Raw genomic sequence first — 19,183 nt, forward strand, 5'->3', positions numbered from 1 at the left:
AGCCCAAACTTTTTTTCCCCCCTCAGAATAAGCTTAGGGTCAAGTGGAGGCACATCTGGTCTCAGATACAGAAAAGCTCCTCATTCAGCCCAACTAAAACAATAACTGGTAATGATGCTTGTAAAGGTTTGCTCAAAAGAAAACCACAGTGATGGCCACAGTACAAGAGTGTGAGTTTGTGAATGCAGCCTGTTTAGAGAAGAAAGGGATAAATTGGCGGCCTCTGAAATTCTCAAACAGCCGCACAACTGACTATTGCTGCAACAGTCGGCTCTGTTAACACATGCTAGACTTATACATTCAAGTCCCCCTATAGAGAATAGAGTCACTCCGGTACCCTACCTTACTGTGGAAGTGTATTATGATGCAGGTCTACTGTTGCACTACCACTGTAGTACAATGAAACACCACCATGCTGTGTGTATTTCCATACATCTGAGCAGACATGTGTGCATTCATGTGTGTTGGTGCATGTGTATGGATCTTGCCTTCCATCTTCTCTCCTTTGAAAAGGAGGAAGTGTGTGAATTTTCAATTATATATTATATCCCCTAACCAGATTTCATAAAATGGACTTTATACTGTCAAGATAAATTACAAAAAGATGATACATTTTTGTTTATAAAGATTGTGTGGGGAATTTCTCACCATCGTAAATCACTGTGCAATGCATCAGTGTATACAATGCCTGAGTGTTGTTTTTTTTTGTTACAGTGGAGATTTTCTTTAAACAGATTAGCCAGCTGCCAAACATTAACCACGATCTGCAATGGAAATCATGGATACAAATGTGAAAATATGCCTCACAATTTTAGCATTGCCAAATATTTAAATGTCATTTGCAAACCCGGGGAGCTCGCTTTGCTGGAAATTAGGCAAGAAATGTCTGAGCGAGGTAATGACACGCTTTTTGGGGGGGCGGTGGTGCTGGGGGATGTGCAGCCCTGTTGAAAAGCCCATGAACATTTTACATTGGCCCTGATGGAGCGCGCTCATCTATCTGCTGAGGCTGTACGTTCAAATGATGCATATAGATATTTTCCATGAAGTATACACAGACTGTGCAACATGTCAGTGCTGTGTGCTGTCGGTCTGCAACTGTGATAACAGCAGTGAATGGTTGATTTTAAAATGTTTGAAGTCAGACTAGAAGTCAGAGACAGAGCAAGAGAAGAGAGAGAAACACAAACAAGTGGATTTTTTTTAAAGATAAAAGATTTACAATTTATACAATTTTATTGTTTCTTTGATTTCACCATACAAACTTGACATCAAACGGTAAAGATGCCTCTCATTTTACAAGTGAGCGTTGTAGTAGCATTAAATATCCCATTACAAAACATCTTTCTCCCTATAAAAAAATGTAAAAAAACAAAAACAAAAACAAAAAACCCACAAATCTCTAAAAAAGAGCTGAAAAATCTGGGGAAGAATAACACAGAGCTGGATAATTTGGCAGCTACTGTCTAACTTGCCAGGATTTGATCCACTGGGAGTGACAGATGAGGCATTTGGCACTGTCATTGGTCCACAACAGGTCGCAGTGAGGCTCCTGCCAGGTGGCAGAGGGAGACATACATTGCATTGTGACAAATAAACAACCCTACACTATTCCCAGAGAGAAGACAGCACGATGAAGGAGGACCCTACTGTACCTTATTTCACCCCATTCTGCCTGCCCGAGCCCATTTTTTCATTCAAGAAGACAGAAATTAAAAAGAGAAACACTGCATGAGCAAATGCAACCTGTCTCATAACAGAACAACACAAAGGAATTTGTAAGTAAATAATATTGTGTGCACAGGCTTTGTGAACTGGACTAAAAGCTGTGTGCGAGAACGAGGGTGTATTTTTCCACATTACACAAAGTGGAAAGAATCAGCAACAAGTGAATACATGTGACAGTCATCAATTCCCTGGCAAATACATGAAAGGTAGAAGAATTGTTTGATAAACAAAACAAATATTCAATTGCAATCAATTGCTTTGGAATTTCTTCCCCACAAAGTGTTTACAGTACTGCAGCATCACAAATAAAAGAACCATTACGTTCAAGCATTTCCACTGCTAAACTCTGAGTGGTTGTGAGCATTTCCATCTCTGAGGGCCACCCTCACAGTTCTCCATCCCTGTAGCCTGCTGCTGGCTGATGCTCCACAATACGTGTCTGGTATTGTCCAGTTTGGTTTTTCTCTGAATGGCGTGGATGCGTGAAACCGTGCGGGCGTCTGTTGTGCAATCGGCGTGTGTATGGATTACCTGACGGTGGGCGTGTTCGTTAGACGCAAGTGGCCCGGCTTGGTGGGGAGAGGTGGTTTGACGCGGGAGGAGGGGGTCTGCTGTGAGGGGGGTGGAGTGCTTTCGTTGCTGAAGTTTTTCATCAGCTGAGCCACCCGGCCGCGCCCTGCGCAGGTCGGCGCGCTCCCCGATGAACCGGCCTCCTCGGGGGCCGCCCTTCGAGACGCCTCTGATGCACCAGTAGCTGTGAGGAAAAGAAGAGAGGATGAGGTTTTCTTCAGAGCTGCAACAATCTACCTGCCATGTACAGCGCAGGTGTTGAGTTCGATATTTTCTTTTCAGGTTTTTATTCAAACAACAAAAACGTACTTCTCCTAATTGTAAAAAAAAAAAAAAAAGGAATTGCAGTGTTTTTATTGCCAATATTTGAAAAGTGGATGTATTAAAATTTGTAGCTCTTTATTGAGGTTTGTTATTGGCATGTTATTGTAAGTGTTCACTCTGTATCTACTGTATTTCCTCTCTCTCTAAAAGACAGGATGATTTTCTGGGCTGCACCTGTCACAGTGGGAACTTGTTTACTGTAACCACAGCGATCGAATCGCGTCTTGTTGCATCAGGAAACACGTCGCCTGTGATAAACAAAAAATTAGACTGGGAATCTTTTTTTTTTCAATGAGAATCAGTTGAATAATTAACAATGATAATTAGGCATAAAACTTGTGTGCTACTGTTGAAAAAGCTGGAATTCAGTCCTCTCACACTACCTGATCACCCCCCTCTCTCCAAACACTGTGCCTGGATCTTTCTTCACTCTTTTCTACCTTTTTCTTCCCCTTTTCATTCGCCTCCCTTTATCCCACTCTGGCTGAGCAGAGGTCATCCTCAGTGGAGGTAGGGACACAGCTGGGTGTAGTTGGTGTGTATGTGTGTGTGTGTGTGTGTGTGTGTGCTTGCTGAGGTACTGTGTTGGAAGAGGGTGTAATTGAGGGAGGAATGGAGGGAACAGGAGTAACGGAGGGGAGGGAGGGCCACAGGGACGGCAATGGAGAGCAGACAGACGCTGCTCAGACACCAGAAGGCTTGAGGAGCCACATATTTTTAGCGTCATCCCTGGGGGACAGAGATATGTGAGAGCACCCGCGTGCACGGCTGAAGACACGCACGCACGCACGCACACACACACACACAAAATAAAGTGAAAACAGGCACAAGCGTGCACACACAGTTTCTAACAGTTGAATTTCAAACGACACACACACTCACAATCTCATGTTTCATTCACGTCCATGCATGTTCACGCACACACTCACTCACACACTCACACACACACAAACATGCACCCTAGCACAGCCCTCCTGCTCATGGATTCAGTCACGCATGCAGCCATCTCTGACTAACACCACGGCACAGCACAGAGTCACACACACCGAGGTGGGGTACAGCCAAAACCGCACAGGCACTCCTGGGGCCGGGAAACCTTTAGAGCTCTTGATGTCTTGCAGGCATGAAAGGGAGAGACCCAAAGTAGCCTTTAAGGTGCTGTTATTGTTTATTGTTGTTTACTCTCCTTTTCTCTCCTCGCCCTCCCTCCCTCCCTCCCGCCCCTCCTCTCTCTCTGTGGCTCTAACACCTACCTTCCTCCTCATCTTCCTCTCCCTCTGTCTTGCCCTGCCTTCCTCTGCCCCCTGACCTGCGGTTCCTGCGTTAATGTCCTCTCGCTGCGCTGCGTGGGCTTGCCTCTGATTGTCTCGTTGTGTTGTGTGGTCACCACGGAAACCTTGGATAGGCTCCAGCTATTGAGGCTAACACACATTCAGGCACGCACCGAGTGCGCGCACACACACACACACACAGATACGCACAAACACAGACACAGGCGCACACACACACACACACACACACACACACACACACACACACACACACACACACACACACACACACACACACACACACACACACACACACACACACACACACACACACACACACACACACACACACACACACACACACACACACACACACACACACACACACACACACACTCATGGTCAGAGAGTTTTTTGAGCTCAGAGCCTTGGTGCAGGTCTGAGTGGAATGCTTAATAGAGACAGAGATAGAAAGGACAGGGAGAACTGGTATTATGGCCCTGGACTGTTGTAAAGGAATAATGGGAACATATATGTATCTTTTGAGAGCATAAGCTTGAAGCAAAACCCTCGCAGGTAACCTGACTAACCTGTCTTAACACACCCAAAAAAAAAAAAAAAAAAAAAAAAAAGCCTTTCTGTCTGTAACTCTGCTCAGCAGCTGCACTCGTCTCTTCGCCCTGTCAGCAGAAACTGTCATTAAAGCTACCTGCAAAAACACCTATTAAAAGGAAAGAGAATCTCTGCGTTAAAGCGCTCGTCAGGATTGATTAATCTCCCATTTCAGCTTTTGGGACGCCACTCCTCGCATCTCAGCGCAGCTCGTAAATGTACAGGCAGGACAAAGGAGGGGTGGGTGGGTGGGTGGGTGGGGGGCTGCAGTGTCACTGACCAGGCTAGCACAAAAATTAAAGACCAATCTATCTCTTTAAAGACCTCCACGTCGCTCTGGCAGAAGGAGAGGAGGAGGGTGGAGGGGCGGCTGAGGTGGGGAGGTGGGGGGGCAGAAGTGGGGCAGAGGGCAGAATTCCCGAGGAGCACGTCTGTGGACTGAAGGGCAGGGAGGAGAGGAGGTGTGTGTGTGTGTGTGTGTGTGTGTTGGAGGGTGGGTGGGTGGGTGGGGGGCTCCTGTGTGGGGGCTGGGGCCCCTGTCACTTATCAGCTCTGGCTGAGCGTCGCCCAGGGCTAGAGTCGGGAAGCAGCGCTGGAATGTGTGTCCTTCCCTCTGAAGGTGAAGAGAGAGGAGAGGAAAGCCGACCGACAGACAGAGAAGGGTTTATAAACATGAACGCACACACACAAACACACACACACACACACACACACACACACACACGAACATACACCGCCAGCTGCTTGGGTTTGATACGCTTTCATGCTCATGCACTTATGCTCAGATCATGACACACGCTAACACAACACACATTTCTGCATCTCTAGGTTCAGTTGCAGACTCTTGACGCTCTCCCACTTATCTCAAACATCCCTCATAATATGTCGCTCACTTTCATTTTTATGCAGACGACACAACACACAACATAGCATCCAAGTTATCCGTCCTCATGTTCAGGTTTTACCGATTCCCAATAATAATAAAAAAAGAGGTCTTGTGGACAGAGTGGGTTGATATAAGCCGATGTAAATACAGAATTTCTTCCCTCTTTGCCCCCAAAAGCTTCAGTTGCTGCTACAAGATGGTTTTGAGATGTTCAGTTTGCACTAAATTAGGTTCTGTGGACTTTGACAGCACAGAAAATGCTTCATGTAGTAGAAACTCAGGTTAAAAAAACAAAACGGGGTGGTGATTATCTGACCATTTTCACAGAGAAACTAAATAAATTGCTATGAGTAGACAGTGGTGGCCATCCAGAGTGGCTGGTAGCTGCTCGCACAGATTATATCACTCTGTACTGTAATAAAAAAAACCATCTGATTTTCGTCTGCTTTGTAATTTTCAAAATATCACACACCTATCACGTCACTTTCCCAATTTGAGATTACAGTACTCATCCCTGCTGTTTTCAAGAGATGTGACAACTACATCCTGACAATATCCAGAACTTGACACAGTGTGTTTGGTGATACCTTTTTACCCAATCCCCTCCTGGGTGACACAGAGAAAAAACTATTAATATTTGTCACACACCGCTGTTCAATCTCAGGTACGGCGTCTTGAATCCTCACGTCAGGAGGAGGCTTTGTCTATCTTCTGCGGCTAAATGCACAACAGCAGATTATTAAGTTCATCTTTTACAAGTGTTGCGTGGGCCACAGTCGCTGCCCACAGGACGCAGGCATCCTTGTCATTAACCACATTCAAAAGAAAACAGCTGAGGCGCTTGAGCCTGATCCTAGTCTGCCTCCCCCTCCCCTTGGACCGAGCTTCCTGCCATTGTCAAGAACAGACACTCTGTCAGTATTTTTTTGTCCAGAGTCAAGACACATTTATTCAGCACTGTGTTCAGCCCACCTCAACTCCCACCACACCAGCTGTTCCTTTCCCTTTCCTTTCCCTTTCTTTCCTTTTCCCTCCGTTTGCCTGTTCTTTGCTGCCCTGGCATTGCCCACTGATCTCATATCCAGTCACTAATGTGGGCGCAGGCAAACACACACACACACATGCGTGCGCGTCTTTTGGTTTAATTTTTTCTATCCAGGTTTTTTGGTCATTTGGCCATTTAAAAGATCTGAACTCCCTATACATGCCTCCACACAGTTTTTTTTTGGACTGAATTATTGTGAAAAATCCCTTAAAACAGGGTTTGATACTGATATTCAATGTTCAGTTCAGGCAATAAGCCGTGAACGTGGTTTCAAAATGATTTCCAGGATTTTTGTCTCTTCGTGACATTATTAAGAGCTTGTTAGCCTTCCTGTGTCTGGCTTTATGAGAGATTAGCTTGGCTGCTAAAATCTACATGGAACAGCCAGGAATGTTCAGAATGAACCAGACACTGGAGAGAAGGAGGAAAAAAACACACACTCAACCTTCAGGTAGGATACCGGCTGTCATTGGGCCATTCATTAGGAGATTACTGTTGTAGTGCTGCTTTTTCCTGACTGAAAATAACTCTGATATTATGAAGGCAATTTGTGTAACTCTGCATTCACTTCAAATTACACTAGTTACGCATGAGCATGACATTGGCCTAAGTAACCTCTCACAATCAGTGTTTAAAAGAATAAAATCTTCCTCTTGAATGTACGAACCCTGGACGGGAAACTTTACTGTGCTTTTAGGTTTCTCTGCTGTTTCCTAACTGAGAAAACTGAAGCTCTCGTGTTGCAGGGGAAAGTGTATGTGTATGTGCATGAGTGTGTTCCTTAACTTAGATGTAGGATGAGCATTTTTCCAGCAGAGGGACCTTATGGAGATGAGATATTTCTATCCAACTACACTTTTTTTCAACACTTTCACTGTTTTCCACTGGATGGTGCTAATTTCACCCTCACACTTTCCATTTTTTCTACATAACTGGGTCACTATATGGTGAATGAGTGTTTAGTCGATTCATGAAATCTGCTGCTGTGCTCAGACAGGAAGTCAAGGAACCAGGCTTTCAATTCAAACAGCATTCAATCTTCAGCACAACGTAGTGTGAAACCTAATGGCGATCATGTTCATGGGGAGGACCAACATGACTACCATGAAAAATCTGAATCTGTCCACACAGTGAACATCTGGATAGACAAAGTCAGAGACATACAAGAGGCCTGGGCCAGAGGACTGACACCAGGAGGACAAAAAGACAGAAGAAAGAGAATGAAATATAAAAAATAGTTTGCCTTGGTGCATTATCAAGTTGATGGTTATTAGTACAGCTCAAATGCTAATAATGATCAAATAGTTCAAAAGGTAAACTGATGGTGTAATTTGTAATTTGCATGATTGCAATCATGCAGCTCAATCCAAAACAACATGAATCATCTATTTGATAATATATATGTTACTAAACTAAACAAGGTGAAAATATTAAGTATGAAGGTATTTCTGTTTCTGTAAAATTATTTGTTTACTCAATATCATTAGTGAAGTGAATGAGGGCTGCCATCATTCTTTGGTTTCTGAATTAGGTACATACTAAATAAAATAACAGATAATCTCTATAAATATATAGATTGTTTTCATTTTAATAGTTGAATATCAACAGTAACTGTATAAAAATATGACCATTGTGGACAAAAATCGTTTACGGTTAATTTATGATCATCTAAAATCGCTCTGCAGGATCCACATCTGAATCAACTGACAATGTCCCTTCCAACGCTGCATCACAATAGGAAGCCACCAAGCAGGCAGGTGTGCCAGGGCAATGTGGTACAACCACACAAATCCCAGTCACATAAGCTTTTTCCCCTCTAGGCTGGCCTCCTTTTACTCTGCCAGTCCATAAAGATTCCAGCGGGCTGAGGCACTATTTGGCGAACACATTAGGTTTGGGGAAATAAATCCTTCTTCCTTGCTGCAGCACTGAGAAGCCCATCTAGTATGAACTTTGTTCAGACTGGTTGTGCTCAGCTCTCCACAGCCATTATTACTCTCAGAGAAGAGAAGAAGCAGTGGAAAAGGGATCTCTTGCTGTCTCAGTGGCTTGTTGTGATTTTCTTCTGAGCTATCTGAAATGCTGTTGACTTAATTTTCAACCCACGCCTGTGTCCCCCTGTCTTTCTCCAAAATGTCAAGAGACACAACAGAAGTTATACAGTAAGATTCATGCATATGCAAATTTCTGATGACGTCTCTATTAGCTGTGTTTATCCACCGTGACACTGTTAACATTGTTGTTCCTGTATATCTCTTAATTAACCAGCAATAGAAAGACCCCAGGGACTCACTCATCAAATGGACAAAGAGGATTCCTTTTAAATAAAGTATTTATAATAATATATATATATTTTTTTTTGACCCAACATCTACCCTTACCCATGATGCTATGCTCACTCACCGTTGCCACCCTGTGATTCCTGGGTCTTCTGAGGTTCCTGCGAGCACAGGACCCTCTTGGTGGTTCCAGAGTCTATTTTGACAGTACTGCTGGGGGAAGAGTACGGGGTGGCGCTGGCCAGCCTCAGATTTGTGAGGCCGGGTCTCGTGTTGACAGAGCCTGGTGCCGCATTTGCAGAAGCCGGTCTCACGTTGACAGGGCTAACTCTCACGGGAGGCCTGGAGCAGATGGAGGACTGGGGAACCGACTTCTCCACAGTCGCACTGGCTGACTTCAGCTCCGGCTGCAGAGGGAAGAGTGACAAAAGAGGACAGACGAGTGCGATCAGTGTTGACAGCTAATTCACATACAGTGGAATTACTGTCATGTTTGATTAAATCATTGGATAAATGATTCACCAAATTACAGTTCTCCAGTGACTACACTGCACCATAATGAAACACACAGAACTATGACCACTGATTAAGAGTTTAAGGATGTGTGGAGAGAAAATTATAAGGTGACTTGGAAATCAAGCTGCCTTGCTAATCTTCCCTTCTGATCTTACGCCTTCTTAATCAGCAATCTCAATCTCCTCCTCTATCAGACTCACTCCTTCCCGCTCTAAATCAACTGGAGGAAACCTGCAGCGGCGCTAGCAACAGCCACATCTGCAGCAACAAACCAGCCCCTTCCTGTTTCCAGGAAGAAATCGTTGAATGTAAAAAAAACAAAAAAAACAAGGCATTCAGCAAAAAATAATGAATCTTGAAAGAAGGAGGCTTAGATTGTGAATGCTTGGCTGTCAGACTGGGCAAAGCTCCTAAGGTGTGGATGTTCATTGCCACATCAGTATGGGTTGGCCAGAGATGTGTTGGGGCCTGTAACAGAGAGTCTGTTATAGATATAAGACGTGAGGGAGAGACATTTCCTTCTGTGGCAAAGAGGAGGGAAAACCAGAGAACAGAGGAGAGCTCACGCGCCCAAACCTCAGGAGACTATCCCACAATCCCATCCATCTGCGACTGACGCATTCTCTATCTCTGGCGTTTTAATTCCCTGATCAAGTTCATCAACCATCTGTTCTAGGGCAGTCCAGAAATCCTGCCTTGCCTCTGTGATTCAGCTGTTGTCGCGGCGCGTGTCACCTGCACACACACTCACACTCACACACTCACACACACACACAAACACAGAAAGAAAAAGAAAAGCGAGAGCGGATATAGAGCACACACACTCCGCCGCCGACAACCCAAGGCTGGAGCGATGATGGAGCCAGTGGGAGGACAGTTCAGTTCAGCTGTTCCCCAGAGAGAGCTATGAGGGGTGCGGCAGCTCAGACGTGACAGCGCACGGAGAGGGAGAATGCTGGGAGAAAGATGATCTGCACAGAGGCTGGGAGTGAGGGGACAGCTGGCCTAACCACCATTTCCTGTTACTCACAGAGGGTGGTGGAGCTGCCATGAAGAAACACGTCGGCACTCTGAAGCCACATTTCAAGGAGTGGAAGAGTGAATGAAGCCCTGTGTTGTTAATCACACCTTGCTGAGATAAATGGGGCTGTTTTATAAAAAATGTGTTGGTCAGTGCAGATGGCACCAGAAAACAAAACTAAATGTTTTATGCCTTGAAAAAAATCTCTACTTTGTACCAAAAACCAATAAAACATTTTGGAAGCTTAAACTGAATCACAGAAATGATAAAAAACAACAACAACAAACAGTCCTCAGACAACAGACTTTGATTCACAAATACCTTTTCTGCTGCCGGGGGTGATGAATGCTCACTCACTGACACCTGTGGGTTTAACAAAGACATTACATGAGTGTTACAGGCCATGATGCAACCCGAGAGCACAGAGCTCAATTATAGCAGGCAGTGGCTCGAACTCACCGGCAGAGGGAGTAAAGTGCTTGTCTCCTCACATTTCCCCTGTTGGGAGAGAGACAGTGCCATGTTAGATGATACTAGAGGTGACACGTCATCCTCCTTAACTTTTGGGTCAGCTCAGCATGAGCGTGGAAAAGAGAGCAAGTGGGAAGGGAGTTTAAGAGTTGGTTAATTCTCATCAAAAATTTAAATATTATCAATGAATATAGCGATTAAAAACATATCTGTGGCAATGTGGCTGCAGGAAAACCGGTGACAAGCCGGGGTGCTAGTTATTTCCACTGAGTAAGCAGCTTGCAGATTCAGCTCAGAGCACCGTCGTGGTCAGGCCAGATGAGACCATCCACCCCGGCTCGCTCTGGCTCCGTGTGTGCAGGGTTGCCATGACAACGCAGCAAATCTCTTTTTAAGATAGCGTGAAAAAAGGAGGCACCCCCCCCACCCCCCCTTACCCACACACCCCTCCAGCTCTAAAATCAACAGCTCACACACAGCCAAGTGCGTACACAGACGCACACACCCAAATATATCACCACCCTGGAAATGATCCTCACTGAGTGAATATTTCTGACAGAAAATAGAGGTTCAAATTAGAGCTAGATAAATTTAAAAATGGGGGGTGATTGATTGTTACCAGCTCTGTTCAAAAGCTTGACTGATAGTTTTCACAAATGACACTGCAGGTATAAGAGAGGTGGAAATGAAGTGATGGAAATGTTATGTTAGAGATGGAGGGGTTTGATTTGAGGAGATGAGACAATAGATCAGTGAGGAAGTGAAGGTAGGACAAAGGGATGCTAGAGAAGATTGGTATAAGTTCATCTCACAGACGAGTGATTCCCTTTATGTGATAAAATTATTGCTAGTCTAGGAGACAGTAATTTCACAAGCAGGAAAAAAAATCTATCAGCAACTACACACCTTTAAATTCAGTGCGATTCCAGGTTGTGTTTTAGGAGGAAGGTTCTCTCTCTCTGTTCTGACAGGTTCTGTGGTTTTTCTGCTCTTCAAGATAGTTTGAACGCTGCAAAACATAATGAGACCATGTCATATCTCTTCACATAGTCAAACAAGCACCATCCAGTGATGGAGAGTTTTTTTTAGTGATGGAGAGTTAAGACAACCCGGAAGTGACAAAAAGTGCCCCTTCATAACAGATAATGGGTGATGTTTTTCTTTCCTTCTTTTTTTCTTCTTCAATGTAATATATGACTGTAAGCATAATTAAGGGCGTGGTCGCTTTTCCGTGACAGATGGGTGCTGTGAGAGTTGATGATTAGTCGCTCAGGGTCACCAGCATATTACTTGCAATATGCATTTGTACGTGCTGGTAATTTTCAATAAAGTTTTGGGAAAAAAAAGTCGCTCGGAGCTCGGAGTCTAGCTGCTAGCAAAGACGGTGCAGTGCGCTCAGATTTACGTCGGTTAAACGAAGCCAAAAGAACATGATTTGTGGCTTTTTTGGGGTCAGTGAATTTATCAGTCAAATATTGTACAAATAACAAAGCTTGCTGCCGGTCCCTCTGCTCACCTACCTGGCTGGTTCGTCTGTTAATTAGCAAGTACAACAAATTAGCCTGAGTGTGCCCAAAAGCGAATCTTTGCTGACGAGCGAGAACTGGGACCAACGACGGTTTACGTTTGCAGCGTAACGAATTCACGGTTACGTACTCGCCCCGCCTCTTTGCCCATATTTGGATTTTGGCGGTGAAATCGAATGAGGCTCTGACTGAGGCAGGTCCAGGACAGGTGAGTCCATGAGGGTTTCTACGGTTCTCTAACTGTGAAATCACCGGGGGCATGAGAGGTCGACAACTGACATAATGAGCTATTTGTGCACATTTTCGCAATAACGCAGATTTTTGCTCATTTTGCCTTAGGGAATATAAAGTTCATAGCGCTGAGATACGGCCGGGGTTACCTTGGTTGCTAAGGTTCTCCCGGAAGTGTAAAAACTGTGAACAACGCCCAGAACAGGACAAAATAGACAAACTGCTAACAAAAGGCAACAACAAACAATAAACCCGAGCTCCCTGGTGACTTAGAGCCAAACATTTGAGTAGTTATCTGTCTTATGAGCATGAACCTGGCCAGAGTGTAAAAATGTGTGGCAATGTGTTGTAATCTGTGTGTGTTTGTATGTGTCTGGTGATACGAAATGTGAAGAAATGGTCATGTGAAAAAGAATTTCCCTAGAGGGACAATAAAGGTCTAAAGTCTAAAAGTCTAAAGTGAAACATGCTATCATCAGATCTGGGCCGTCTTTTTTAATTTGTTACAAATACACTGTATGCAACATGTTGGTCTCAGCGGGGACTTTGAGATTGGACCTGAGCTTTAGGTGACAGCATGCTGGGCTTACAGTCTGACAATATGATACAATAGGGCCTAGGCTAAAGACAGGTGACATATTAACTGGAAAAAATTTGATGTCCTCATTCTTTTTGCACACAAAATAAATAAATTCTGTTTTAATTAATGAGTGGAGAAACCTAAGGATGATTGTGATCAGATTGTCATGTTCCTATTAGCCTACAGTTGCACTGCACATAGACCACTTTCAAAACATGAATGCAACATTGATAGTTCAGTGATGCAGAAACCATAGGCACTAGTCTCTCAAGATGTGGAAATAAAGTTGTATTGCCAGATGAGCAATCATCCATCTTATTCTCCACAGTTGAACCAGTACAATGGTAGCTACAGACCTGGATTGTTGACCTCTAAAGTGAGGGCATGACTGGGCTCTGTAGTGCTGTAGGGGCCATTATGCTGGTATGGTTTGGGTCATTTTACTCACTCCCTCTTGGTTTTTCCCTTTTATTTGTCACCAATGTAGTAATAAAATTCATAACAAAAACTCCTGATAACCCCTTGAATCACAGCTTCACAACACAGAGAGTCTCTGAATGAAGCACTAATAGAATTTCTTTCCATGTTATTCACTGCTTGTAACCTCACGCATCACTGTCTGTTTTTTTTGTTGCTTTTTTAATATTACAAAAGTGTATTACTATGTGTTGTTCTGAAGATTTGGTGTCTTCTTTTCTCCAAATCCTGAGCAGATGAATTTGGAGCTCAGCTCATCCACCTCCCCGATCACAATGACTGCCACATCTCCATCCCGGCCGAGCAACCAGCTCACACTCTTACTGCTGGCTGTGGGAGACACAACACATACACAAATGCAAACTTTTAGTTAGCAGGCTATTGAAACTTTGAATTTGAAAGTAAGTCTCCATCACTCAAGGTAGTGTTGAAAATGAATATTGACTACCGGTAAATTGGAATGTTTTACAGGAGAGATATATTTAATCAGTTTGTGTGTGCCCTTTTCAGTTATTGGCCCAACATTGATCAACTCTGTCTACTTTCTCCCATCCTCTTATCATTTCGAAATTCCAGACATAATTTGTAAACAACCATTTCCAAAACACAGTTTTGATAAGCAATTCAGATTTCGGAGATAATCAGTTGTAGCTCTGGTCATTCTGAGTGAAAACTGTATAAAGTTTGATAGTTCTGATAAGTTGAGAGAGTTGCACTGGTTCACAGAGACTGGAGCAAAAGCTGGTGACCAAGCAGCACTTCACAAATGTATGAGGCACCATCTTTGTAGATGATATGAGTTGACATGGGAAATCCCAGTCCTACACACACAGCGATAGATAGTTATGAATGTGTATATATTAAATACCTTCAGCCCAGTCCAAACTTCTACCCTAAGAAATATCAATGCGATCTTGTGTTACATGATCTCTCTTGGCCTCCTTATCTGTCTGTCTTTGTGAAGACATTGAGTCCTCATAAGCCTGGAGGCACAAAGTCACACACGCTCACACACATACAAACATGTTGCTGCCTTGTGACTATGTTTGGGAGCACAGAGGAGCTATTTTATAGAGATAACCCAGCTGCTGCTGGCTCACAGTGTGAGAGCTTGTTGGGTTGGAAACAGGATAACATGCTTTCATAGTGAACTGGTTTTGCCAGCCTGCCCTGTGGATCACATTCCAGCAGGGCATACCAGGATGACTATGAAAAGACAGCAGCCACCTTGGTAAACAAGCTGACAGTTTCACCACTACAATGTTTTCAAGTTTGTGTGACAATTAGGAGACGTCATAATATGCTAGGTCTTAGTGTAACAAACAGTGTTAAAGCATTATTACAATAACGTAGTTTGCAAAAGTATTCTCCACTTTTTCGTCAAAGTTAACACAATAATGTTTCTAAAAAGAAAGGAAATTGGTGTCTCCATATTCGAAGTGTGCAAATCCAAAAAAGTATGTGAAAGACACAGAAACTTAGCAACACAGTTTGTTTATCTGCGTCATGTGAATGTCACCAGTTTTCCAACAACATGAACACATAAATACGTCAGGAAATAGTGATGCAGTATGTAAACACTAATTATAATAAGGTCAGCCTAACCACAGGAAAAGTCCCATGATCAGAGGGGTCTACAGGCTAAATGTGAGCTGTTAACAACAGCTGAGAGAGACGCCGGCTCAGTCTATGCATAAAACCAACTTGGCATGTGTGAGCTCTCCGACAAGGCCAACCTGATAAAAATCAAAATGTCTTTGTTTTTCAAACACATACATTTCCTGTGAGCTTCCTGTTTTGCCCAATACTGATTGTTTGAAGGATTGAGTCCTGACTCACTTCCTATTTTTACACAGAAACACTAACTATCCACCATTTCCTCTGCACTACAGATGCGTAGCCTGTGTGGAGAACAGTTTGGACCATGTGATCGCAGCCCGCAGTCTCCATCCAGCCTCCTAAGGACAGCTGCATTGGTCATTAAGAGATAGAAAGAGCACTGTTCCTCTACTCTGCACCACAGCTGATAGTAAGTGCTTTGTTATTAGCCAAGATCACATTACTATGTCAATCAGAGTTAATGCACCAACTGCAGTGTACTGTTAATTGGCTTTAAGTCATATTCCAGTGGGTTTCACCCAGAAGTCCTTTTTGGGAATATAAAAATTAATTAAAAAATATGTTGTCTAATGCAATTTATTATGTCAAAGTCATTCTATTATCACTTTCTATTTCACATGCTAGGACTTACTACCACCACAGCAAATCCAGACAGTCAAGATGCTATAGTGTACTGGGTGCTAAACCTGTTTCAGGACAAAGTTGCGGCCTCTTGGGTCTCTGGTTGTTTTGTTTTGTCAGACTGCTGCTCACCTTTGAACAGGAGCCGGTTCCTGATAAACCTATCCACATTGTCTGTGTATAACAACGTTTTCATATGCTAATTATTTCCCCTCAAATTCACATTCCAAACATGAATGACATCTGTGACTCGTAAATACTCTTCTCTGTCCTAAGCTCACATTGTACTGTGTGACGACTGGGAACAAGGTGATCTAGGTGAGCACCTGAGCGCAAACCTGTGTGTTTGTGCGTGTGAACACACCACTGCCACCACATACCTCACATTCATGGTTGCGTTCATAAGGTTTCCTGTAAGTGCATGTCTTTTGCAATCCACTCAGGATGAACTGTTTATCAAAACATTCTCTCTGCTTTGCTTACGTAAATGGTAACATCATCTGTGAGTGTGATGTTAACATCCAGTCAGCAGCGTCATCAATCTGCTGTAATTGTTTAGAAATTGAGATATAAATAGTACTTCATATTAGTGAAGTGTAATGATCTTTGGTTTCTGGGTGTATATCATTCAGGATGTAGTTATTGTCTCAATTTCCACCAACACCTTAATATAGAGCAGCTGGTGTTTGTTAGTCCAAGTTTGTCTTTTAGAAAACTTTAAACTTTAAGCCACATGGACTTCAGGTAAATGCTGTTCCTGTGTTGGCAAGCAGCTGTTGAGATGACGGGGAACATGAGTCGCAGCAGCTATACCATATCCAGCAGCATAGGATGTCTGTCACAGCCAGTGCACACATGCATCTGCAGTGTGCTTCTCAAGCTTCACAACTCTCTACCTAGGTAATTCACAGCACCCTATGCAAACATCTTGACTGAATGGATTCATTGTGTAATCCTTAAAAGGAGAACAGATGGTTTTCTGTCAAAAAAAGCTTTGTTTAGAAGTGTGACGGTCAGTATGCTTGAAAAACCTGAATCCTCACCATGTCACACCGGATAAACAGGAAGAAGAAAAGTTAACAACGGTGAGGTAGTGAAGATGGCGATGGGTTGGCATGGTTACCTTTCTTTGGCTTTGTTCGCTTGCACTCGGCGTCCCCCCCTTCTCTCTCCAGCTTCTCCTCCCGCTCTTTCCAGCGCCGCACCTGCTCCTGGCGCATTTTTAGGAACAGCGTCTTTTTCTGGTCCTCATTAAGAGCGTTCAGCACATCGGGGTCGATGTACATGTCCTGTAAAATCTGCTGCAGCATTTTTGATGCCTGAGTGGCGGATCGACTTGGTACCACCTGGCCACGCAGTCCGAGGGAGGAGGCGCTGTTCTTCTTGAGGTGGACAGTGAGCGTTGGTTTATAGTCTCATGTCGTCTGATGAAGACTTTCACAGCTTCTTTACCGTCAAATCTTTCTTCTTTACCCTGATGAACTCCTCTTCAAGAATCAAGGCTCATTCTCAAACACACACACGCACGCACTCACACACAAAATCCTGTTTCCTCTCTGTGTTGCGCTGACAGTTTCCTCGCCCTGCTAACATATCAGTTTCCTTTGACTTTGGAGGTCATCACTGGGACAATCTACAAGAAAGAAAAAAAAGAACATTTTGAACAAACATTCAGAAGATTATATGTATGTTCCCTTTTCCTCAAGATCTTACATGTTTCTCAAAGTTGTAGTGTCCAGTATTTTTCTACCACCTTTCTCTCATCAAATCAGAAACTTTGCCTTTTAGCCATTCCTTTGGAGAGTCGTTTTCAGACGGCTGTCTTGCCCCTCCCTTCATGAATACGGAAGAGCCCAAACCCTGTTTCCAAAATGACAGAAAGACTCTGGCCAAAAAATGGGAGGAGATTCCTAAGGAATGGGACTGTTTCTGTCATCAGTGTCCCACCCCTCCCTCCTTCCCCTCCCTAGCACACATCCCTTCCCAAAACCATGTTCCTTTCTCCCCCCACACACACACACACACACAATCCCATGAGATAGCGGCTCCGTTTTTAACACGGTCAGTTTCAGGTTGTAAGAGAAGAAAACACACACACACACACACACACACTGGGTCATAGCCCAGGACAGCATGAGCCGGTTTCTCTCACAAAGGAGATTGAAATGTAGTCCTCCAATCACAGTGGGTCGTTAAACAATGGCTACCACATAAGCAGCACTTGGAGGGAAAGAAAGCTTGTCTCAGACTGAGAAGTGTCTCACTGGTGTAGCACAGATTGTTGTCTGCTAAACACATGGTAGGGTGCAGAGCAGGAAACCCGGGGAAAAGGGGGAAGTGAGGAGAGAAAAGAAGTGATACAAAAGAAAAGGGAGTTGTAAGAGAAGGGTAGAATTTGTTGAAGTACTCACAGTGGGATGTAGACAGCCGCTCCACAGCAGAGTATGCTAACTAAGCTGAGAGAGTCAGAGCGCCTGTGGGTCCGTCTTGTCTTTGTGTGTGTGTGTGTCTGTCTGTGTGTGTGTGTGTGTGTGTGTGAGTGTGTGTGACTGAGCTGATGACATCACAGCATTCCATAATCTCTCTCCCTCCCTCTCTCCCCTCTCTCTCTCTTTCTCTCTAACACAAACACACACTCACACAGGCACATTTCATTTAAAAAGGGGAAGAGAGCAATTCAGGAAGTTGACATCACACATTACAGATGCTGTAAAAAAAAAAAAAAAGTGACTTAGAGAGTGAGAGGGGAAAGTCCTAAACCTAAACTTTCAAGGTCCACTCACAAAACTCTTCATCAACACTGAAGGCGAGAATAAAGTTTGTCCCACAATACTAACTCATACAGAGTATACAGTATACAACCTGCAGTTGTTCCTTCACACAAATGCAGTGCCATGCAAAGGTTTTAGGTACTAAAAATAAAGTTAGGATGCCATCATAGATACGGCAACGAGCTTCATATAAAAAGCAGGAAACAGAAATAAACAGCAGCAGTTTTCCTAGCCACAGCTGTGCACAATTTTCCAAAGTGCTTGTTAGTGGATTGAGGCTTCCTCATATCTTCTGGCTCTCCATGTAATCCCAGGCTAACATGATGATGTCTTGCTGAAGTCAAGGCTGGCGCTTACAGGGACATACCATTCCTTGCTGGTCTCCTTGTTCTTCCTGATGCTCTGTGACTGAGCTTATATTTTTAGTTTCGTTGTCATGCTTCTGGTTGAATTTTAGACAAATTAGAGGCCTGCCTTATACTGCCTTCGCATACTTAATCTGTTATTGCTTAAATATCATAGTATGAAAAAGTAACAGTATCTTAGTCATGGCACACACAGTATACAGTATATACTATGTATTGTACAACAAATATTCTCGTGTGCTGTCCCTTTAAATGATGACTTTTAAGTT

General features: G+C 43.7%; 1 protein-coding gene across 3 annotated transcripts; it reads right to left on the reverse strand.

The window, feature by feature from the left end:
- Window positions 1-1,217: 1,217 nt before the first annotated feature.
- Window positions 1,218-18,281, reverse strand: LOC146974551 (uncharacterized). 3 transcript variants are annotated; one of them, XR_015037613.1, is made up of 9 exons: window positions 18,190-18,281; window positions 16,902-17,411; window positions 13,723-13,867; window positions 11,630-11,732; window positions 10,712-10,750; window positions 10,574-10,615; window positions 8,840-9,122; window positions 3,876-4,043; window positions 2,247-2,482 (listed from the first exon to the last, which is right to left on the reverse strand). XR_015037613.1 is itself a non-coding variant. In XM_085798039.1 (8 exons), exons 2-8 carry the CDS (start codon window positions 17,086-17,088, stop codon window positions 2,256-2,258), a joined length of 1,026 nt encoding a protein of 341 aa, XP_085654165.1. In that variant the 5' UTR covers window positions 17,089-17,411; window positions 18,190-18,281; the 3' UTR covers window positions 1,218-2,255. The 3 variants fall into 3 exon arrangements, 2 of the variants coding, with proteins under 2 accessions (XP_085654165.1, XP_085654166.1); XM_085798039.1 differs by lacking the exon at window positions 3,876-4,043 and having other exon boundaries at window positions 1,218-2,482; XM_085798040.1 differs by lacking the exons at window positions 3,876-4,043; window positions 18,190-18,281 and adding an exon at window positions 17,532-17,660 and having other exon boundaries at window positions 1,218-2,482.
- Between the last annotated feature and the right edge of the window lie 902 nt (window positions 18,282-19,183).

The sequence above is a fragment of the Trachurus japonicus genome, chromosome 14, assembly GCF_045865225.1.
Source record: "Trachurus japonicus isolate A0001 chromosome 14, Traja_1.0".
NCBI classification, from domain to species: Eukaryota; Metazoa; Chordata; class Actinopteri; order Carangiformes; family Carangidae; genus Trachurus; species Trachurus japonicus.

What these genes read in the sequence shown, in the direction of transcription:
- LOC146974551 (XM_085798039.1), bottom strand. Translation starts at nt 17,088, where the DNA reads ATGCTGCAGCAGATTTTACAGGACATGTACATCGACCCCGATGTGCTG. An exon ending in AATCTTCAGAACAACACATA is followed by an intron (nt 11,733 to 13,722) that starts GTAATACACTTT and finishes TATGTTTTGCAG; the next exon opens with CGTTCAAACTATCTTGAAGA. An exon ending in GCACTTTACTCCCTCTGCCG is followed by an intron (nt 10,616 to 10,711) that starts GTGAGTTCGAGC and finishes TTAAACCCACAG; the next exon opens with GTGTCAGTGAGTGAGCATTC.